Below are 18,315 nucleotides of genomic sequence, written 5' to 3'. Positions count from 1 at the left end.
ATCTGATAAACAGTTGAGACATTTATTAATTTGATTCCTGACCACCGCCAACCCTTGCTGCTAGCTGTGTGTGGATGTAGTAGAGACTGAGGGGGGGTGGGCGTGGCTGGGTAACATCCTCTTGTATACAAGTTCAGTCCATCTGCAGCTCTGTGTGCATGTTCATCATGTGCTCGCCGACTGGACACCATGGGATGGACGACGCACAGCGTGGCAATGCTGCTTCTGCTTCATGCCGTCTTGTCAGCTGTCGAGCTCACAGTAGTTAACAAAACAACACCAAAAGGGGTAAGGTATAAACAAAAGGCCCACGAGCCACCGTGCTGCCCCTAGATTTGAGAACCACTTGTTTATTGACTATGAGCAAACCCTACTGTAACTACACATCTGTGATATTATGCTGCTGGTGCATTCAGACATTTCTGCCAGAGAATGTGGTAGAAAGCTAATAGTGCTGGTACTGTACACGTCATCGGGCTAATTAGATTACTGTAGTAGTCTGCATAAAATAGATTATGTAATCAGTTTGCTAGTTCATTTTAACATTACAACAGTCAAATAAAAATAAGGAAAGTAGCAATTAAACAATGGTGCGATAGTTTTGACAATTCAGCTGCCCCCTTTGTTCAGAGCAATTGTCTTAACGCTGCTATTACAATTCTATATTCAAATGAAATGAATTTGCAGTACAAAAAAGACATTTGCGTGTTCACACACACGGTGCAGTAAAAAATTTTACAGTCAGCTAATCTTGGACAAATACCCAAACACCCCTCAGGGATACAAGTAACAGCGTCTTCACCATATTTGGCGGCTACCAATAATAGAAAAGATTGAACTGAATTCTGCAAGCCGTTTAGCTGCTTTTTTGGCATCCCAAGTTGTTGGAAGCCTCTTACAACCAACCTACAGTATGTACATGTCCTATGCTGCTGCCAAAGATAAACACAAGTAGATTGCACCTATAACCTAACTCTGTAATGGTATGGAGGAGCGGCTGGTATTTAATGACTTTAGTCATAAAAGCTTCCTCACACACACACAGAGACGCACGCACGCGCGCGCACACACACACACACACACACACATAAATATATATGACAATTCAAGCTAAGAAAGGACACTGAGGGGCATTGAGCTGTAAATGCTGAAGTTCAAAATGGCATCTTGTGAACTTATCTCCCTCTTCGAAGCAGACTTGAAGAGGCGGTGGGTTATTGCTTCCTGCGAAACAGCGCTAGGACGTTGTACCAAGCAAACAAACTAACTGCCATTCCACACAGTACTTTTTTTTCTTCTTTGTCATAGGACGGTGTTACGCCACTTGCCACTGGTTTTAAAATAGGCTTAGATGGAGTTTTACTCAACAAAGTGTGTAAAGGACAGAAATGCAACTCATGATGACCTTTGCTGTCTTCGTTGTTTATCTGTTAAAGGATTCCTCTTGTGATTTTTGGTCTGTTAAAGAGAAACTAACGCACTTTAAAGAAAGCTAAATGAAAAGCTGCTGTGTTGTGCACTGTGCTGTGCGATGGTTTGGGACATTTGAATGACATCACCCAGGTGGCTGGCATGCTTTATGAGTAATCTCTCTCTCGTACTGTATATAGTGAATTCCTCTGGTATCTTCTTACAGTCTCAAATACAGTCCCTGCTTTGACCTCCGCAGGTATTAACCCATTAAGACCGGGAAAGAAGTCTTATTTTATTTATAAATTTTCTGAAAAATCTCGAAAATGTGGGCAAATCTTTTAATATATATATTTTTTTAAAGCAAAATGTTTTAACTCAAATCTTTGCTTCTGGTGGGATTCTACAAATGTCTTCTAAATATCAAAATATCAAAATATTTTGTTCCAGGGACCCCCCAGAAGTTGTAACAGAGTTAAAAATTTTCGCTACGGAAAAACAGATATTCAAAGATTTGCACACATTTTCACGATTTTTCAAAAAATAGATCTGCTATTTTTTGAAAAAGCTAAGAGCTTGTAGATCTGCTATTTTTTTAATAGCCAAAGAAATAAAAAAAATTACAGATGCCTCCCCGGACTGAAAGGGTTAAAATAATGGACCTCTTAAATGTGAAGGAGATTCCACACGGTATGTCTTTCAGCACAGCTGATTGCTACGGGGAGCAATCGGTCTTGATTTTGCGGTCGCTGAGAAACATATGTTCCATGTTATCTAGTTAAGCTACTTGAAGATAACATACTTGGTGCCAGATGAGGCCAGGCTTTATATACGCTCTGCTGTGCCCTATGGAAGAATGCTTAACCTAGATGAGGATGATCCTATAGCTCGACAAAAAAAAAACACAAGTATTTAAATTCCTACCTGATTTGCCGACCCCCGCTCTGCCAAAAACAGCCAGCTTCACCTCTGCGCTCTTCGCCATGACAGCAGCGGAAGCGAGCGATGCTTCAGCGAGCCGGTCACAGTGTTGACAGGTCCTGGGGCTGTTCAGCGATCAACAGCCCATCCTCAGCCAGTCTGTCCACAAAGGAGGAGATGTCGTCTGGGGACACAAACACGCAAAAGACCATCAGGCAAAGACCTGCTGCTGTGGTACACAGTACAATCCTGTTTGGGTCCATGTGTATCCTCTCAGAGTTAAATGAAGAGTTTTTCTGCTGTCTAACATTGCACTGTTTTGTGCATGTTGAAGCTTTAAAGGCAGGGTAAGTGATATTTTTGGGTTAAAACAAAAAGCTTTTTGTTAAAAGGTTAAAGCACTATATTCTGTAATCATTGCTATAGAGTGTTTGTTCAGTAACAGGAGTCTCCATGTCTCTCCAGCTCTTTGATAAACAGAAAATACATTTTCAGGTGGGTTGCAAAATTTCAGCCAATCAGAAGAGTACACATGTATCAGTTTATTTATCAGTTTATATTGTTCCAGTTCCAATTTTGTCTGCTCATTTTCTTGTGTCATCACTTCCAATTTCACTTGTTCAATCTGTATCCTGTCTGAGTTCTCTTACCCTGATTGGATACAATAGGTATCCCGACCTGAAAATGCATTTTCTGTTTACTAAAGAGCTGGAGAGACATGGAGACTCCTGTTACTGAACAACACTCTATAGCAATGATTACTATCAGAATATAGAACTATTTAACACTTATTTTAACCCAAGAAAATTACCTTTAAACTAATGAATTAATATATACAGAAATGAGAGACTATACTTCTAAGACTTTGTAAGACAAGCTACATGTTTAGGACTGAATTGGAACAGCATATCATTGGGATCTGATCAGACAGGGATTTTGTGTTTAATAACACATTTTGTGTCAAAAACAAAGCCCTCGGTAGCTTTGCTTTCTAGCCTGAAATCATGATCATATTGAGTGTGATAATTAAGCAATATTACACGAGAGGGTGTGCTTTACCATCATTATTGGCACGCCTGTGATGCGGTCAGGAACGAGGCGAAGCCGAGTTCCGCGAGCATCACAGAAGTGCCAATAATGTAAGGTAAAGCACACCCTCGAATTAACAACATAGTCCATTTTGCATAGCTGTTTGTTCTCCGGTGGCGGCGGTGGGTCAGGCTACTGTCTGTTTGTTTTCCTACCGTGGGACAGCGTGACTTCACAGCACAGCTGTGCCATATATGGTCTAATCAGGTGCGGACTGCAGTGCGGAGTGATTTATTAATGTGATTAGGCCCGTGCTATGATGCTGGTTTGAAGCACGGCTACATAGCTATTTCAGCCAATCAGATTGCTTGGTCGGAACTACCTGTTGTATGATAGACAATAACAACTCCACTGTACTTCTATCTTTGAAGATAACAAAATGGTGTTGGAAGCACATATTGGCTCAGAGTCAAACCTCTATGAACCTCTAATGAACTCTGACAAGCACTTCATCTCTCTGGAGCAGTGAGAGCAAGAGAGAGGGAAAGAGGCTGAGGAGGAAGAGAGGGATGGAGGAGGCTGAGGGAGAGAAAGAGACAAGGAGAAGAGGAAGGAGGCTGAGGGAGAGGAAGAGAGGGAGGAGGCTGTGGAAGAAAGCCTGGGAGAGAGGAAAGGAGGCTGAAAGTGAGGAGAAGCTGGAAGGGGGAGAGGGGAGGAGGCTCAGGGAGGGAGAGTAGGAGGCAGAGGGATAGAGGAAGTGAGAGGGAGATGGGGGAGCAGGAGAAAGAGACAGAAGCATTGAAGACCAAAAGAGAATGAGTGAGCTACACAGTAGTGGAGTGTTCATTTTACACTGAAAGACAAATCAGAGGAGCAAGAGTGAGAGAAGGGGGTGGTATATATTATTTTTGTCCGCTATATAATAAGTGCAAGTGGGGCTGCAGGCTCACACCTACTAGAGTGATGGAAGAGGCCGAGATGTTGTTCACTGTGTTACCGGGGGCAACCGCCAACCGCATCATTGCCGTGACTCACACACTCCTTTGTTGCTGAGGCAGGCTTTTGGGAGGCATTGGGATCCTATAGTGTTAGTGGGCGCATGTGATTTTGTGTGCATGCATGCGCCTGTGTGTCAGAGGCAGACTGCAAAATAATGGCAGGCAGGCAGAGAGGTAACCCCCCAAAAAACAACACTGTCCTAGAAAATCAAGTAAATATAATTGTTTTCCTTGGAAAAATTAGGAACATTTCCCACAACAACAAGTTGTCACTGCCATGGTTCCACAAAACTTGTACGGGGCCAAGAAGGTGTCAGAAACATGACCCAGACTTCATGTAAACCGGCGGACTTCACACTGGCTGAAGTTATGAGGTGGCGTACATCCAAGCAGTCATCCTCATCGTCTCAAACACACACACACACACACACACACACACACACACGCACCGTTATTTCTCCCATCCTTTCTATTTTGCACCGACACACGTACCCATATATGGCATGGTCGTACACGTCCCGCATGTGCCCCGTCCTAAACCTCCCCACTGGGGCTCAAGTGGCAAAGGAGTGCCTCAGTCAACATGGATGAGGTCATCTCTCTTTCTCTCTGCCAAACCATCCACGCTCTCTCTCTCTCTCTCTCTCCACCTCTCCATCCACACTCTCTCCACCTCTGCATCCATGCTCTCTCTCTCTCTTCCTCTCCAGCTACAATCTCTGCCTCTCTCCATGCTTTCTCTCTCTCTCTCTCCACCTCTCCATCCATGCTGGGATCCCGGAGCAGCGGCATGACCTTCCAGTGACAGGATTTCTGAACTTTGCCTGGCTGTCTGTCTCTCTCTACCTCTCTCAGTCTCTACCCCACCCCCAAACAAACAAAAAAACTGACTATCGCTTTTTTCCTTTCACTCCATCAATTAGAATTATTGTTTTAGTCTCAACAGGCTCTCTCTTGTCAACTGTCTCTGAACTGTCTGGGTCAACTGACTAAAAGGATCCACACACACACACACACACACACACACACACACACACACACACACACACACACACACACACACACACACACACACACACACACACACACACACACACAGAGTAATTCATCTCCCACACAGAACCAGAGAGACATGGAGAGGAATCTGTTTCCAACGGTACAGTATACTACAGTATTCTACTGCCATCATCCCTCTGGCCTTTTGCCATTTATGGACTTAATTCAAGTCTACCCCTCATCCCCCGTCATATAATGAAGTCACCTGAAGGGGAGCTCATCAGATGAATGGCTTCCATGAGGCCTGAGATGGAGTGAGTTAAGTGGCTGTTAAGTGGTCCGGAGAGATCAGTCAGAGCCTGCATCACGGCGACAAAATTGAACACATCTGGATGTGGCTTTTTAACACCACTGAAATGTATATTTCATAGCAAAAAGGAAAAAAATATATTGCACAATCTTACGTGTTTTTTAAGTGGTGTGTGTGTGTGTGTGTGTGTGTGTGTGTGTGTGTGTGTGTGTGTGTGTGTGTGTGTGTGTGTGTGTGTGTGTGTGTGTGTGTGTGTGTGTGTGTGTGTGTGTGTGTGTGTGTGCATGCACGTGTGCTAGCGTGCGTGTGTGTGTCCTTCCATATCAAACATCAGCCCGCATTTTAGGCCATCTGGAATGGCACATAATTTGAGATGACTAGAGCCCTCCGAAGCAGAGATCTTCATGAGCCCCGTAAGGGCCTATCTATGGGGTTCTGGTTCTACCTACATATCCAAAATTCCATAAAAGGCTTTCACGGGCATCTGTGTTTAGAACAAGTTGCCAATAAGTAGTGCATGCTAAGTATATACTACAGTATACGCTCATTGCATCTGTTTAAATTCATTTTCTAACGCTTACATCATGACATACACAGCATAAACTATTGTACGCCTTCCTGGTGCATTAAATCTGTGCTCACATGCTAGGGGGCAATAAAAAATAAATTGCAGTTCAGCTGGAAAAACACAAAACCTGAGGCATTAAAAATGGACCTGTCCAGAGCCTGGAACAAAACACAAAGACCACGGACCCAGCTTGGTTTGTGTGGAATGAATCCTCTGGCGTTTCGGGGGAGCTGGTCTGGTGTAACCAAAATCCTACTAGTACGGTTCTACCTGGACACTGTCCAACAACACCCAAACTGAGCACATTTATTTTTCTTTCCACACCAAAATAACGTTCTGTGTGTGCCCACTGCTTTGTGTCATTTTCCTGTGTTGAGTCAGCGGCATGCAGAAGGAATATGGGTGGTGCTGCATGTGGTTCAGGGACAGATTACAGAGCTACCAGCTCCAAACCCAGGGAGGACCCAGCTGTACGGTGCACCACACGCTATAGAAAGACATTCACAGACCACAGGCTGCCTGTCATCTGAAGAAAGGGAGACAAACTGGACAATAACCTTTAGTTTGGTGGATTCTCTTAGATGTCATGTTTGTTTATTCCGCTCTTAAACTGCACACCATCCCATGTACTTTTTAAGAGTTAACATAACAAAACACAGTGCCATCCATAGTTACAAGTCTTTAAAATGTGCTTTTTCAACAGGTAATCCCACTGCGAGTCTGGGGACAGACAAAATGCTCCCACATTCTCAGGTCTCCTCGAAACTCTCCCTGAAATTCAGGGCCTGAATGACCCCTACTCTGCTGAGTGACCCCTACTCTGAATGACCCCTACTCTGCTGAGAGATAAAGACTGTATAGACCATAGAGTTATAATATATCGCTATGGACCCCTTAACAGACGACGTCACGCTGATAAGAACCAGTATGCGCGCGCAGCCCAGCATCAAATGAAACCCATTCTGTCATGTCTCGCTCTATGGTCTCGCTAGGGCGCGCCTCACTAGCCAACACACAGGAGGAGGTTGAATGAACTGAAACCAGCGAAACCCCGAAACAATATGTTGGGAATTGATTGCATGAAACAATCACTTGTGCGTTCAGTCTCAATGTTGGTAAACAAATAATTGGTCTATTGCGCAACACCAACACGCACAAAGCGGAGCTCAATGCGATCAACGGCTTGAATGCCACGACAAGAACCCTGCTCCAATGTAATGATAATTTATAACAAATTAAATAGCAAAGGCTGCTCTTTGTGTAGGCTATTGCAAAAGGTGGAAAAAATACTATGCTAATAGGAGTAGATGATCATGTGAACATCACGCAGTAATGCAATGAAGTCAAATTGCCCTGTTGATTTGATTTCCATTTCATTTTCCAACGGGATAACATTAACAGATAAACTTTGACGTCTTTCGATCTTAAAATAACTGTGGTGAGCCTTTAAGGTAATATGTGGAGGCTATTGTCAGAGACTAGACCTAGTAGGCTACAAGTAGGAAAACGTCTCGAGGAAGCAACATTGTTGTCAACTTTGTAGTGATAATCTCTAAACGCAGACCTGTGTAGCCTAAACATGCGTAGCTCTGGTCCAGAGCGTCAGTGAGTTCTCTCTAAACGCTCTGCCAGCCGCGCTGCTCTGCTCATAGACCCACAATTACACTGCCGTGCGAGATCTCCAACTTTAGTAAAAAAAATAAACAAAACTGCTTCGCTACTCACCGAAAAAAAGGCAGTTTTGTGTTGTTGAACGTCTATTCTCCAGGGTGGGAAGCATCTCAGGACCCCACCGTCTCTGAATAATTCACTTTTTGGGCAGAAAATGAAATATGTCCGCCTGACGGAAATTATTTTATGTGCTCCACTGCGCTCTCTACATATCTGGTCAATGTAAATGATCATTGACCAGATCTGTAGAGGGCGCAGTGGAGTAAATAAAATAATTTCCATCTTGCGGACATATCTTATTTTCTGCCCAAAAAGCGTATTATACAGAGAAGGTGGCTTCCCACCCGGGAGAATAGACCTTCAACAACACAAAACAGCCTTTATTTCGGTGAGTAGCGAAGTAGTTTTGTTTATTTCGATTAAAGACGGAGACCTCGCACGGCAGTCAGTGTAATGTTCGGTCTATGAGCAGAGCAGCGCGCCTTGCAGGGCGTTAGAGAGAACTCACTAACGCTCTGTGGAACAGGGCTAAGCCTAAACATGCGTCGCCTCTATTTACTCACCAGAAACGATTGAATGAAACCGATTGCTGAACGCAGGGATACAGGAGTTGACACTGGTGGTCAGACGATGGTGTGCTTGACCTTCAGTCAGACGCGCCTAGATGCTGAGACAGCTGTACAAGTGGACACACCTGACCTCCTAGTGACCACAACAATGACCGGAGCAGACGGACGGACGGAACGGCAGCTGGACGACTGAACTGTCAATGATCATCAAGACGGAGAGATCCGTCCAAATATACAGGAGCGTGGAGCCAATTCCACCAGCGTTGCCAGATGTTGCGAGAGAAACAAGCAACCAGGTCCATGAAAACAAGCCCATGAAAACGAGAAGGAACCTGCATGGTCTATGAAAACAAGCCCAAAAGAAGCGAGCCGCCCCCTTCGCCCTTTAAACATAATACATTGGCTATTTGAAAATAGCCAATCTACAAGCTCACATGTGTCGAGCTATTTAATAATAAAAAAAATCTTGAAGACATTTTGGGGAAAGAAAATGAATATTTTTTAGACACTTTAACAACACAAATCTTGTATGGGGGGGGGGGGGGTCCTGGCATAAAATATGTTCAGATGGGATGTGGGTCCGCAGACAAATACATATTAATGGGGGGGGGGGGGGTCGTGTCATTGACTTGAAAATGTTTGAGAAACACTGGTTTAAACGACATGAGGAAACAAGCCCAAATAAGAAACTACTGCACTTTAGAAACAAGCCCAAATAAACAACTACACTTTAGGAACAAGCCCAAATAAGCAAAATACTTAAAACAAGTGCCAAAACACCTGCAACCCTCCACTACCACAAGCAACTTTACAGAAAAACTAGCCCAAAGTCGCTTATAATAAGCGGACATGGCAACACTGAATTCCACCCTGCACTGAGCTGTAGAAGTGCTGCATACCGTTGCAGTCCTCTACGTGATATGGTGGCGTGTGATGCCCTCTAGTGTTAGAAAATAGTAGCACACACCAGTGGTGTAAAGTAACTAAGTACATTAACTCACAACACAATGCGTTGTGAGAATCTTTGAAAATAGTAGATCTACATGTAGATCTACTATTTTCAAAGATTTTTATACATTTGAATACTCGGTTGACATTCTTCATAATGAGTAGGCTACTTTCTTCTTTTGGTACTCCTAAGTAGGCTACATTTTGATACCAATACTTTTGTACTTTTACTCAAGTAAAATTTGAATTCCAGACTTTTACTTGTAACAGAGTACTTCTACATTGCAGTTTTTATATTTTTACTTAATATGTGTGTACTTTTTCCACCACTACCACTGCCAATATCCTATTATAGACTATAATAGCCGAGAAAGGCTTGATATTTCAAATCAAGTTAGCCTACATTTTAATTGCAGTGTAATATTACAGTTCGTGAATTTCTTCTTGGTCTCTAGAAGTGTGTGATACATAAAACTTGTACAAAATTATACATCCCATCTACCATATAGACTACTTTCTTCTTTTCCGGCATAAATATGTCTGGTTATTACTACTTTATACACGTTTCTTTTAAATATTGCATTGAGGTCTCTCTGACCTAAGAGCTCGCATATTAAATTTTAATATTAAAGGTTTACTGTTTCAGGCTACAGCACAATCGTCAAGGTTATGCAAACTTTATTAATGATATTGCAAAGAGAACCCCTCTGATTCGTAGGCCTACATCTCTGTCTTTGCATACAGCTGAACTATAAAACATTGCACACAGAATTGACTGATTAGGCCTATTACAAACCCACTGTGCCTGCTGGATCAGATCTTTGATTCTATTAAAGAAGATTAACTCAGCACAAATTAGCATCTTTGCTAAATCCGGTGTATTTACATTACAACTGTATGATTGGATCTTGTTTATTCGATACACTTATTTCTTTTAGCTCTTGCTCATTTGATTTTCCTATTTTGTCTCATCTGTTTATGAAAATAGGTAGCTGATATATTGCACTTTTACTTTAGCGCTAGGTATACTCTTGGTTGCTTGTTTAAGTTGTTTTAGAAGAGAATGCACATGATACTTCTGGTGATTAGTAGTTTCGTTCCCTACCTACTGTATGTTGAATGCACTTATTGTAAGTCGCTTTGGATAATAGGCCTATAGCCTGTTGGTGTGGAAATGTGGAGCTGTAGGCATGCCAACTGGGATTTCCCATCAGCATCAGGCTATGATATAAGTTTGGTTTATTAGCCTACTAACTGTATGAATAGACTGCTTAGCACAGAGTGGCAGTGCTAAAAGTAGGATAGCATCAGTCACACTCGCCTTTTCACATTGACAACTGAGAAATGAAAGATTTCCCCACACTCAGAAATAGACCATAATGTTAAATGCATGAACGCAAGGCTCTTGTTCGCAATGCATAGCCTGCTACGTATTTTGAGCGTAATAATCAGCGTATGAAAATAAAATGCATGGGGAAAAAAACTTGAAAAAGTGCTCCTCTGAGCACAGATCTCCGCCAGGTCAGGTAGGTTATTGTGGCCCAGCAATGTTCAGAGTTTGCCAATCAGGAAGGAATATGAAAAATCAGACGGATCTGTCTTGATCACTTGACTATAGAGATATCTTGTACCGATTTGCGTGGTGTTTGGACAATATTTGTAGGAGTATACTATAATACAAGTAAGACGCACGAACGCTGGAAGCGAACGCAGCTCGAAAATATTGTGTATTTACGGACTTGTGTGTGTGTGTGTGTGTGTGTGTGTGTGTGTGTGTGTGTGTGTGTGTGTGTGTGTGTGTTTTGACTGTAGCTGCACTCTGGCGCACTCTGTCGGCCGCACCCAGGCAGTGCACTGCACACAGACAGACACACACACACACACACACACACACAAGCCGAGCAGAGTTTCATAGTAGGCTCCACTTGGGCGGAGGCGCGCCTACTTCCGCGTTCGCAATTAAAAAATGTGTTTGCAAAAATTGGCCTCCTGGTGAGGCTATAATAAGGCAATGCTAAAAGGGTGGCATTTGTTCATCAACGTAGTGCGAACGTGCGTGCAAAGTTTCACCACAATCGGACACTGTGTTCATGATTTGCGGCATTTTATTCAAAACGGGCCACTCCTGCAAACTTGAGATGTCAATCTTAGCCAATCAGGATGGAATATGAAAAATCAAACAGATCTGTCTTGATCACATGACTTTAGAGATACTGTGTACCGATTTGCGTGATTTTCTGACAAAAAAAAAAAGGGTTTCACAAAAGTCGGCCTCTTGGTGGCGCTATAAAAGACAGATGTGAAAAATGAGGAGGTTTTTTCTTGGCCTCTAGGGAGTGCGTGTGCAAAGTTTCACGCAGATCGGTGCAGTTATAAGAAAAATAGAATCGGCTTGTTATAGCGCCACCATGAGGCTTATTTGAAAAATGTCAAGTGGCATTTCTTCCTCAGCCTAAATTTCTCGAAATCGCTCGCTGCGTTCATGATTTGAGGCATTTTGTTCAAAACGGACCAATCCTGCAAACTTTGGAAGCCAATCTTAGGATGGATGGAATATGAATATGAATCGGACAGATCCGTCTTGATCACATGACATGACTATAGAGATACTGTGTAGGCTACTGATTTGCGTGATGTATGGATAAAATCTGTAGAAGTAGCCTATATCAAAAATATTTGGGGCAGAGGTTCTGCTCTGGCACCCAGGGAGTGTGCGTGCACAGTTTCGCTGCCATCGGGTCAAAGGTGCCGGAGGTAAGCTGCTTACAGACAGACAGACAGACAGACAGACAGACAGACAGACAGACAGACAGACAGACAGACAGGGTGCAATTTGCAAAACATAGTCTTGGTCACGCCTTCGGCCTGGCTGAGACAAAACAGCTGAGCTCTATCATAGATGACCTATACCATTGGTTCTCAAAGTTGGGTCTGGGGACCCCATGGGGTCCTTGAGGGAGTTCCAGGGGGTCCCCAGCTAAATGATGGATAGTTAGGAATCAAATGGACCCTATATGGGACGGGCTGTAACTCTGAGAGTGTACAAATGGAACCAAATGGACCTGTATTGTACACTCTCAGAGTTAAATTAATACTGATAGAGATAGAAATGCCAGTAAATGGGGGTCGATCCGTAGCCTTAAAGAACGACTTCACCGATTTTCAACCTATCTTCATATAATTGGTCCTCACTAATACTCATGATAAAATGGTACAATTTTTTTCTACTCGGTCTGTGTCTCAGAGGAGGGCTGTGGACAGTTCAGAGTCCCGTCTACCAGTGACATCATCAATGGGGAATCCAAGCTAATAGAAACTGCAGGCTTTCTATTCCTGGAAAGTTGCAATGCAATAAAAGAAGCCATTGTTCTCGTGTTAATACAAATCCTAAATAAAAAATGTGAAATCTTGTTGGAAAAAAAAATCATGCCTAACGATGATGTCACTGGTAGACGGGTTTCTGGACTGTCCACAGCCCTCCTATGAGACACAGACCAAGTAGGAAAAAATTGTACCATTTTATCATGAGAATTAGTGAGGACCAATTATATGAAGATAGGTTGAAAATCTGTGAAGTCGTCCTTTAATGCATGTCAAACTGGGGGTCCTTAAATTAAAATGGTTGAAAATCAGTGCTAGAGCCGTAAAAACCTTCTCTGATGGGGGTGGCATACATTTTCAAATGGGGGTCCGCGGGCTAATAAGTGTGCATTTGGGGGTCCTTGACGTGAAAAAGTTTGAGAAGCACTGACCTTTATTACGCACTATTACGCAGTAGCCTCTGGGTTATTCGGGGTGGTTAGGCAATTTCCCTCCATCATCTGCAGACTGCACAAGTTCAACACCGGATCTTCGCAGTTCTCACATCAGCTTTGAAGCACGCAAAGGAAGCGCGCGGTGTTTGTTCCCCTTAGCAACTCACTCACAGCACTTGTTGATTGTTGGCACAGGGTGCTGACTGACTGACTGTGTCACATACACTGTCTATGTCCCCAGGGGAATTGGCAGGGGAATTGACGGTTGTACAAGATGAGGGCCATTCTAGGACTCAAGCTGTTATTTGTACTGAGTGTGAGATCTGGTTGGTGCGATCGGGACGCAGATTTCACTTTTGACGGAGATGTCCGCGACTTTGCTGTCGCCAACGATTCCGTTTACGTTGTCACCAAGGAGCGCCTGTACCACCTGAGCCACACGTTGTCTCTGCTCCAGAGTCGATCTCAGAGAGGACACCTGACGGATGACACCTTTCAGAGGGTTCGAGAGGGGGTCCTTGGCAACGCAACCTTCATCGTCAATACGATGGTTCCGTTCGTCGAGAACGGCACTTTGATCATCTGCGGCTTTACGTTGCGTGGATGCGACTACTGCGAGTTACTAGACCTGAAGAACATCTCAAAATCGGTGCACATGGAGAAGATCAGCGTGGGGTCTGGACCCAACGACACGTTCACTGGACGCCTGGTCCACGTGGAGGTGAGCGCAGGGAAAACCGAGGTGTACATTTTAGCTGCTAAAGTACTCGGGTTGTGGCATTTTAGCAGACAGAGTGATTTCCCTGCTTAATACAAATGACCAACAGCCTGGGGATGGGGGTATATTTTCAGAAACTGGTAACATTGGCACCCCTCACATCTGGACAAGATCTGATAAAAGCTTTGAGTTAGTGGATGGCTTTCAGATCAATTCAACCATTTACATATTCTCTAAAATACCAGATGGAAAAAATGAAGGTAGAATTCGCCTTGTTTGGCTCCAAAGCAAAACGCATAAGACGGATACCTTAAAGTCCCTGCGAGGTGCAACACTTGAGTTTGGTAAAGATACCAGAAAGCGCACCAGTCTCCTGTCTTCCTCCGTTATTCCAGGCGGCAGTCCACAGGTTCTGTGGGCAGGTGTGTTTGCGGCCAGTGACTCGCAGGACATGGACAGTACAGTGCTTGCCATCTTTGATATCAGCCCGACCACGAATGGAGCGAAAGATGATGATCCAGACTTCTGCAGCATTTGTAATGATAAGGATAAGGTAGGCTGTAACAGCTTATAACAGGTTATTATTAATATGATTTATGTAAAGTCATGTAATGTAAGTTGTCCAATTCTATACACATGTTTGCTTTTAAGTTTGCAGATCAGTAATTAATTCTAAGAATCTTGCTCAGCTGGTGTTTTAAGATATGATTTGATACTAAAAAGTCTCATAATGTAGGCTACTATAGGTTTCATGCCATTTCAGGTGTGTGTGTGTGTGTGTGTGTGTGTGTGTGTGTGTGTGTGTGTGTGTGTGTGTGTGTGTGTGTGTGTGTGTGTGTGTGTGTGTGTGTGTGTGTGTGTGTGTGTGTGTGTGTGTGTGTGTGTGTGTGTGCGTGCGTGTGCGTGTGTGTGTGTGTGTGTGTTTTACAGGGCAATAAGCCCAGTTCGCTGACACCAGAGAAAGTGTTGTTTAAACACAAATCCATGACCTCAGTGCTAGCAGTGAGACAGAAGTCTTGGCTGGTGTTCTTCATCGGAACAGGAGATGGACAACTCATTAAGGTCTGTGTAGTGTCTGTCATATGCTTTCAGTTACAACATGAGGATTTTAATAAATATTAACCCTTAAAATGTTGTGTTGTTGATGTGGTATTCAGTTTGTTTTATTATCTTGTCTGATGGCAAGAACTTTGTGTCACACATGAGTGCCCTACTATCCTGCTTACATCTCAGTAACACAATTATACAACAGAATCTCTTTATACAGTGTTTTCTTTCATGCATGCATGGGCTCACATGATGAAATAAGTGAGTATAGCCCCTGGGTAACACAATCAAAACAATTTCCTTGGACATAATACTGCTGAATTTTCATAGAGAATAATCCCTGAAAAAAATCCACATGCATTTTCTTAGCACTGTTCATTCATATTGTAACATTAAAGGTTTGCATTTGTATTGACAAAATCTCGCCTTGACACACTTAATTTTGTCACTTTTATTAATAGCCCTTAATTACTGTTACAGTCTCAAAGGGCTTTAGAGGAGCACATTTAACAAAGGAAACAAACAATAGCCCCCGTCCTTATAGACCCGTAATCGATCCAAGAAAAAAAAAAGCAATATCAATAACGAAATAACTAAAACAAATAAGTACAGCGACAGCAACAGGGGCTGTGCCAGAAGCGGAAGGCTACACTGTTATATATACTGTATTTGTTGATTTACTCTCCATGTTAGCTTGCTGTAGACAAGGCGTATCAGACCGCCTGTCCCAGGGTGCTGTACAGGACTGATGATGACCGGAAAGTGTTTCCCAAAATCCATCTGGACCCGGTGGACAGTAAACATGTATATGTGGCAATAAAAGAACAGGTTGGTCATACATGTGTACAATGATGACATACATGTAATACATATTGTATAACTTTACAACTATGATGCTATATGTGATCCATGTTTGCATAATGTGTGTGTGTGTGTGTGTGTGTGTGTGTGTGTGTGTGTGTGTGTGTGTGTGTGTGTGTGTGTGTGTGTGTGTGTGTGTGTGTGTGTGTGTGTGTGTGTGTGTGTGTGTGTGTGTGTGTGTGTGTGTTCTAGATGATCCGTGTACCTGTATCTAAGTGTGAAATACACATAAGTCTGGAGGCCTGTTGGTCTGCACAGGACCCCTATTGTGGCTGGTGTGATACAAAAAATAGGTCAGTCACAGTTATTACAGGGTATTTGCACTGGTTCCTCATACTCTTCTGTGATTGCTATTACTGTATATGTATATCCAAGGTTCAAGGTTCAAGGTTGTACTTTATTGTTACATCTTGTGTACAGGTACATAAGAGTAAAACCTATTTTGGTTCGGCTTCCTTCAGACAATGCAGCAGCATAAGTAATAACAATAGAATAAATAAAAACGTAAAAAGATTTAAAGAAAGAGTGCAAAAAGAGCAAAAAGAATGAAAAGAGCATCATCAAATCAAATCAAATGTACATGTGCATAAAAACAAAGAAAAAACACTTGGTATGTTGTATACACCCCCAGCATTTTTCTTCAGTGGCTGTCACCTAACTCTGTGTAAACAACTTCACAGTATATTCTATATACATGCAGATAAATACAGCAGGTGCAGTTCAGGCATAGTAGTGCAAAAAAGGGATGGTTGGTTGGGCAGGGGGGGGGTGTGTGTGTGCTGGTCATCAGTCAGGACTACTCTATTTCAGTGATTCTCAACCTGTCGGTCACCCGACATGATTATTGGGGTGTCCACAGATGACAGTGAAGTGACAATTTAAGGACTTTTATGACCTTTTTAATACCTACAAAAAAGAGGGGAAGAAAAGTCCATTAGGCTACTGCATCAAAAGTAATCAACAAACTATACTATAAAAACTGGTGAAACATTGGCCAAATTGTCAAATAATATAAGGAAGAGGCAAAAGTATTGAAAATAGCCAATCTACAAGCTCACAACGCCTCGCGTCGCGAGGTGTTGTAAGCTTGTAGATCTGCTATTTTCACAATATATGTCGAACCGAGTCAAACAAAAAGTAATGCCTCAACTCCTACAGTTCCAAGTGCTTGTCAGGGTGGGGTTCCCCCAAAGTTTGAGAACCTAGTCTATTTGATGAGTATGTGCTTGTATTCAGACGGTCACTTGTAGAAGCGACTGGCACCACACAAAAAAGTAACAGTGAGTTTATCTCAATTAAACAAATGAACTTTGATAGCCCCAATAAGAATACAGTACGTATGTACTTTATAAAAACATGTTCAACAACGGTACTTCTAGACACAGTTTGAAGAAGAGGAGTTTTTTAATACAGTACTGTTTCCTCCCACAATGGATCTTTAGCAGGTGTAAACACTGTGGCTTTGATCAATAATAAATCAGTAGAGTTCATCTGTGTTTTTATCCCCACTTCCCTTCTCTTTGTAGAATAGACAGATATGAGTGTTCAGGTTTTAATACAGTTAATACAGTCTTTGTATCACTGTGTTTCTCAGAGCACAGTAGTAGAGAGCTGTGTCTGCCAGGGTTACGTCTGTTATGGTGAGTTCAGTTGATGATCTGGAGGTTGTTGATTGATAACGATTATCAGAAGTGTGTTGATAACTATATATTCTGGCTCCTTTATACAGTAGAAACTGAGGCCCCTGGTTCTGATATTGACGGTACCAGTAAAGCTCAATGTGTTCGCTGTCTGTTTGATAGGAGCAGGACAGAGTGACAGTTTGTCCCTCAGTAGAGGTCACCTCCAACACGCTAGGAGTCACTTCATCACCACATGAGGATCCTGAGGAAAACAAGAAATAACCATGTCACAACAGCAATGTCATTGGCCTTTCATAAGTAAAACTACATCAGCACTAACTATTTGAGAAGATTTGGCACAAAAGAAATGTTCCATGTATAAAACAAAGCTCTCATCTATGCTGTAACCCTCCAAATGTATCTAAATTGTAGTAGTTGGAGGTCAAAAATAGTTAAATTAAATTTATTATTATTATTTTTTTGGGAAGTAATCAGAAATACAGCTTGATGACTTTGTAAAAGTGATCCATATTCATATGAAATAACATGATTTAGTTTCTATCATACCAAAGATAAGAACAGTGAGAATCATCCACAGCCAATGTTCCATCTCTACAGCAAGGTTTAAATGAACAGAGAAACTAAGTGATAATCAACATTCAGTCTGAGAGTTGTTCTCTTCATGCCAGTAGCCTACCTTATAGTGATGCTATGATCAAGCACAGTGCATCAATGTGCAACATTTACTTGATAATGCTGTCCTCTAGTGGAGGTTAAACGTTGAATTATCTTCTACTTGACAACATGGCCTCTGATGGAACTCAACTCAACTCAAATTGTATTTATAGAGCACATTTCAAATGACCGAAGCCAACCAAAGTGCTATGTAACA

At 42.5% G+C, this 18,315-nt stretch overlaps 2 protein-coding genes and 1 long non-coding RNA gene across 4 annotated transcripts in view; 1 reads left to right on the top strand and 2 right to left on the bottom strand.

The window, feature by feature from the left end:
* The window catches only part of rerg (RAS-like, estrogen-regulated, growth inhibitor), a 39,101-nt gene extending 30,428 nt beyond the window's left edge, over positions 1-8,673 (bottom strand). For both annotated transcript variants that reach the window (XM_080421801.1, XM_080421802.1), the window contains exons 1-2: positions 8,467-8,673; positions 2,335-2,515 (exon numbers count right to left, since the gene is read on the bottom strand). In XM_080421801.1, coding sequence (XP_080277927.1) covers positions 2,335-2,395 — 61 coding nt within the window. In that variant the 5' untranslated portion in view covers positions 2,396-2,515; positions 8,467-8,673. The remainder of the gene's footprint in view (positions 1-2,334; positions 2,516-8,466) is intronic.
* A 4,713-nt stretch (positions 8,674-13,386) lies between these two features.
* Positions 13,387-16,094, top strand: LOC308080072 (uncharacterized protein). Its single transcript, XM_080421804.1, has 4 exons — positions 13,387-14,446; positions 14,824-14,955; positions 15,634-15,768; positions 15,994-16,094. The coding sequence occupies exon 1, from the start codon at positions 13,450-13,452 to the stop codon at positions 13,984-13,986; it is 537 nt and encodes a 178-aa protein (XP_080277930.1). The 5' UTR covers positions 13,387-13,449; the 3' UTR covers positions 13,987-14,446; positions 14,824-14,955; positions 15,634-15,768; positions 15,994-16,094.
* Positions 16,095-18,279: 2,185 nt separating this feature from the next.
* The window catches only part of LOC308080080, a 3,130-nt gene continuing 3,094 nt past the window's right edge, over positions 18,280-18,315 (bottom strand). The window contains exon 3 of the long non-coding RNA XR_013932670.1: positions 18,280-18,315. This exon is cut by the window's right edge and continues 1,548 nt beyond it. This is a non-coding gene — a long non-coding RNA (uncharacterized lncRNA).

This window comes from Gymnoscopelus braueri (assembly GCF_963280865.1).
Source record: "Gymnoscopelus braueri genome assembly, chromosome: 23".
Classification (NCBI taxonomy): domain Eukaryota; kingdom Metazoa; phylum Chordata; class Actinopteri; order Myctophiformes; family Myctophidae; genus Gymnoscopelus; species Gymnoscopelus braueri.
Note: the sequence above shows the minus strand (reverse complement) of the source record. Positions and strands in the feature narration are given on the sequence as shown.

Bases quoted from the DNA above. Each gene is read 5' to 3' on its own strand.
- LOC308080072 (XM_080421804.1), top strand. From the start codon at position 13,450: ATGAGGGCCATTCTAGGACTCAAGCTGTTATTTGTACTGAGTGTGAGA.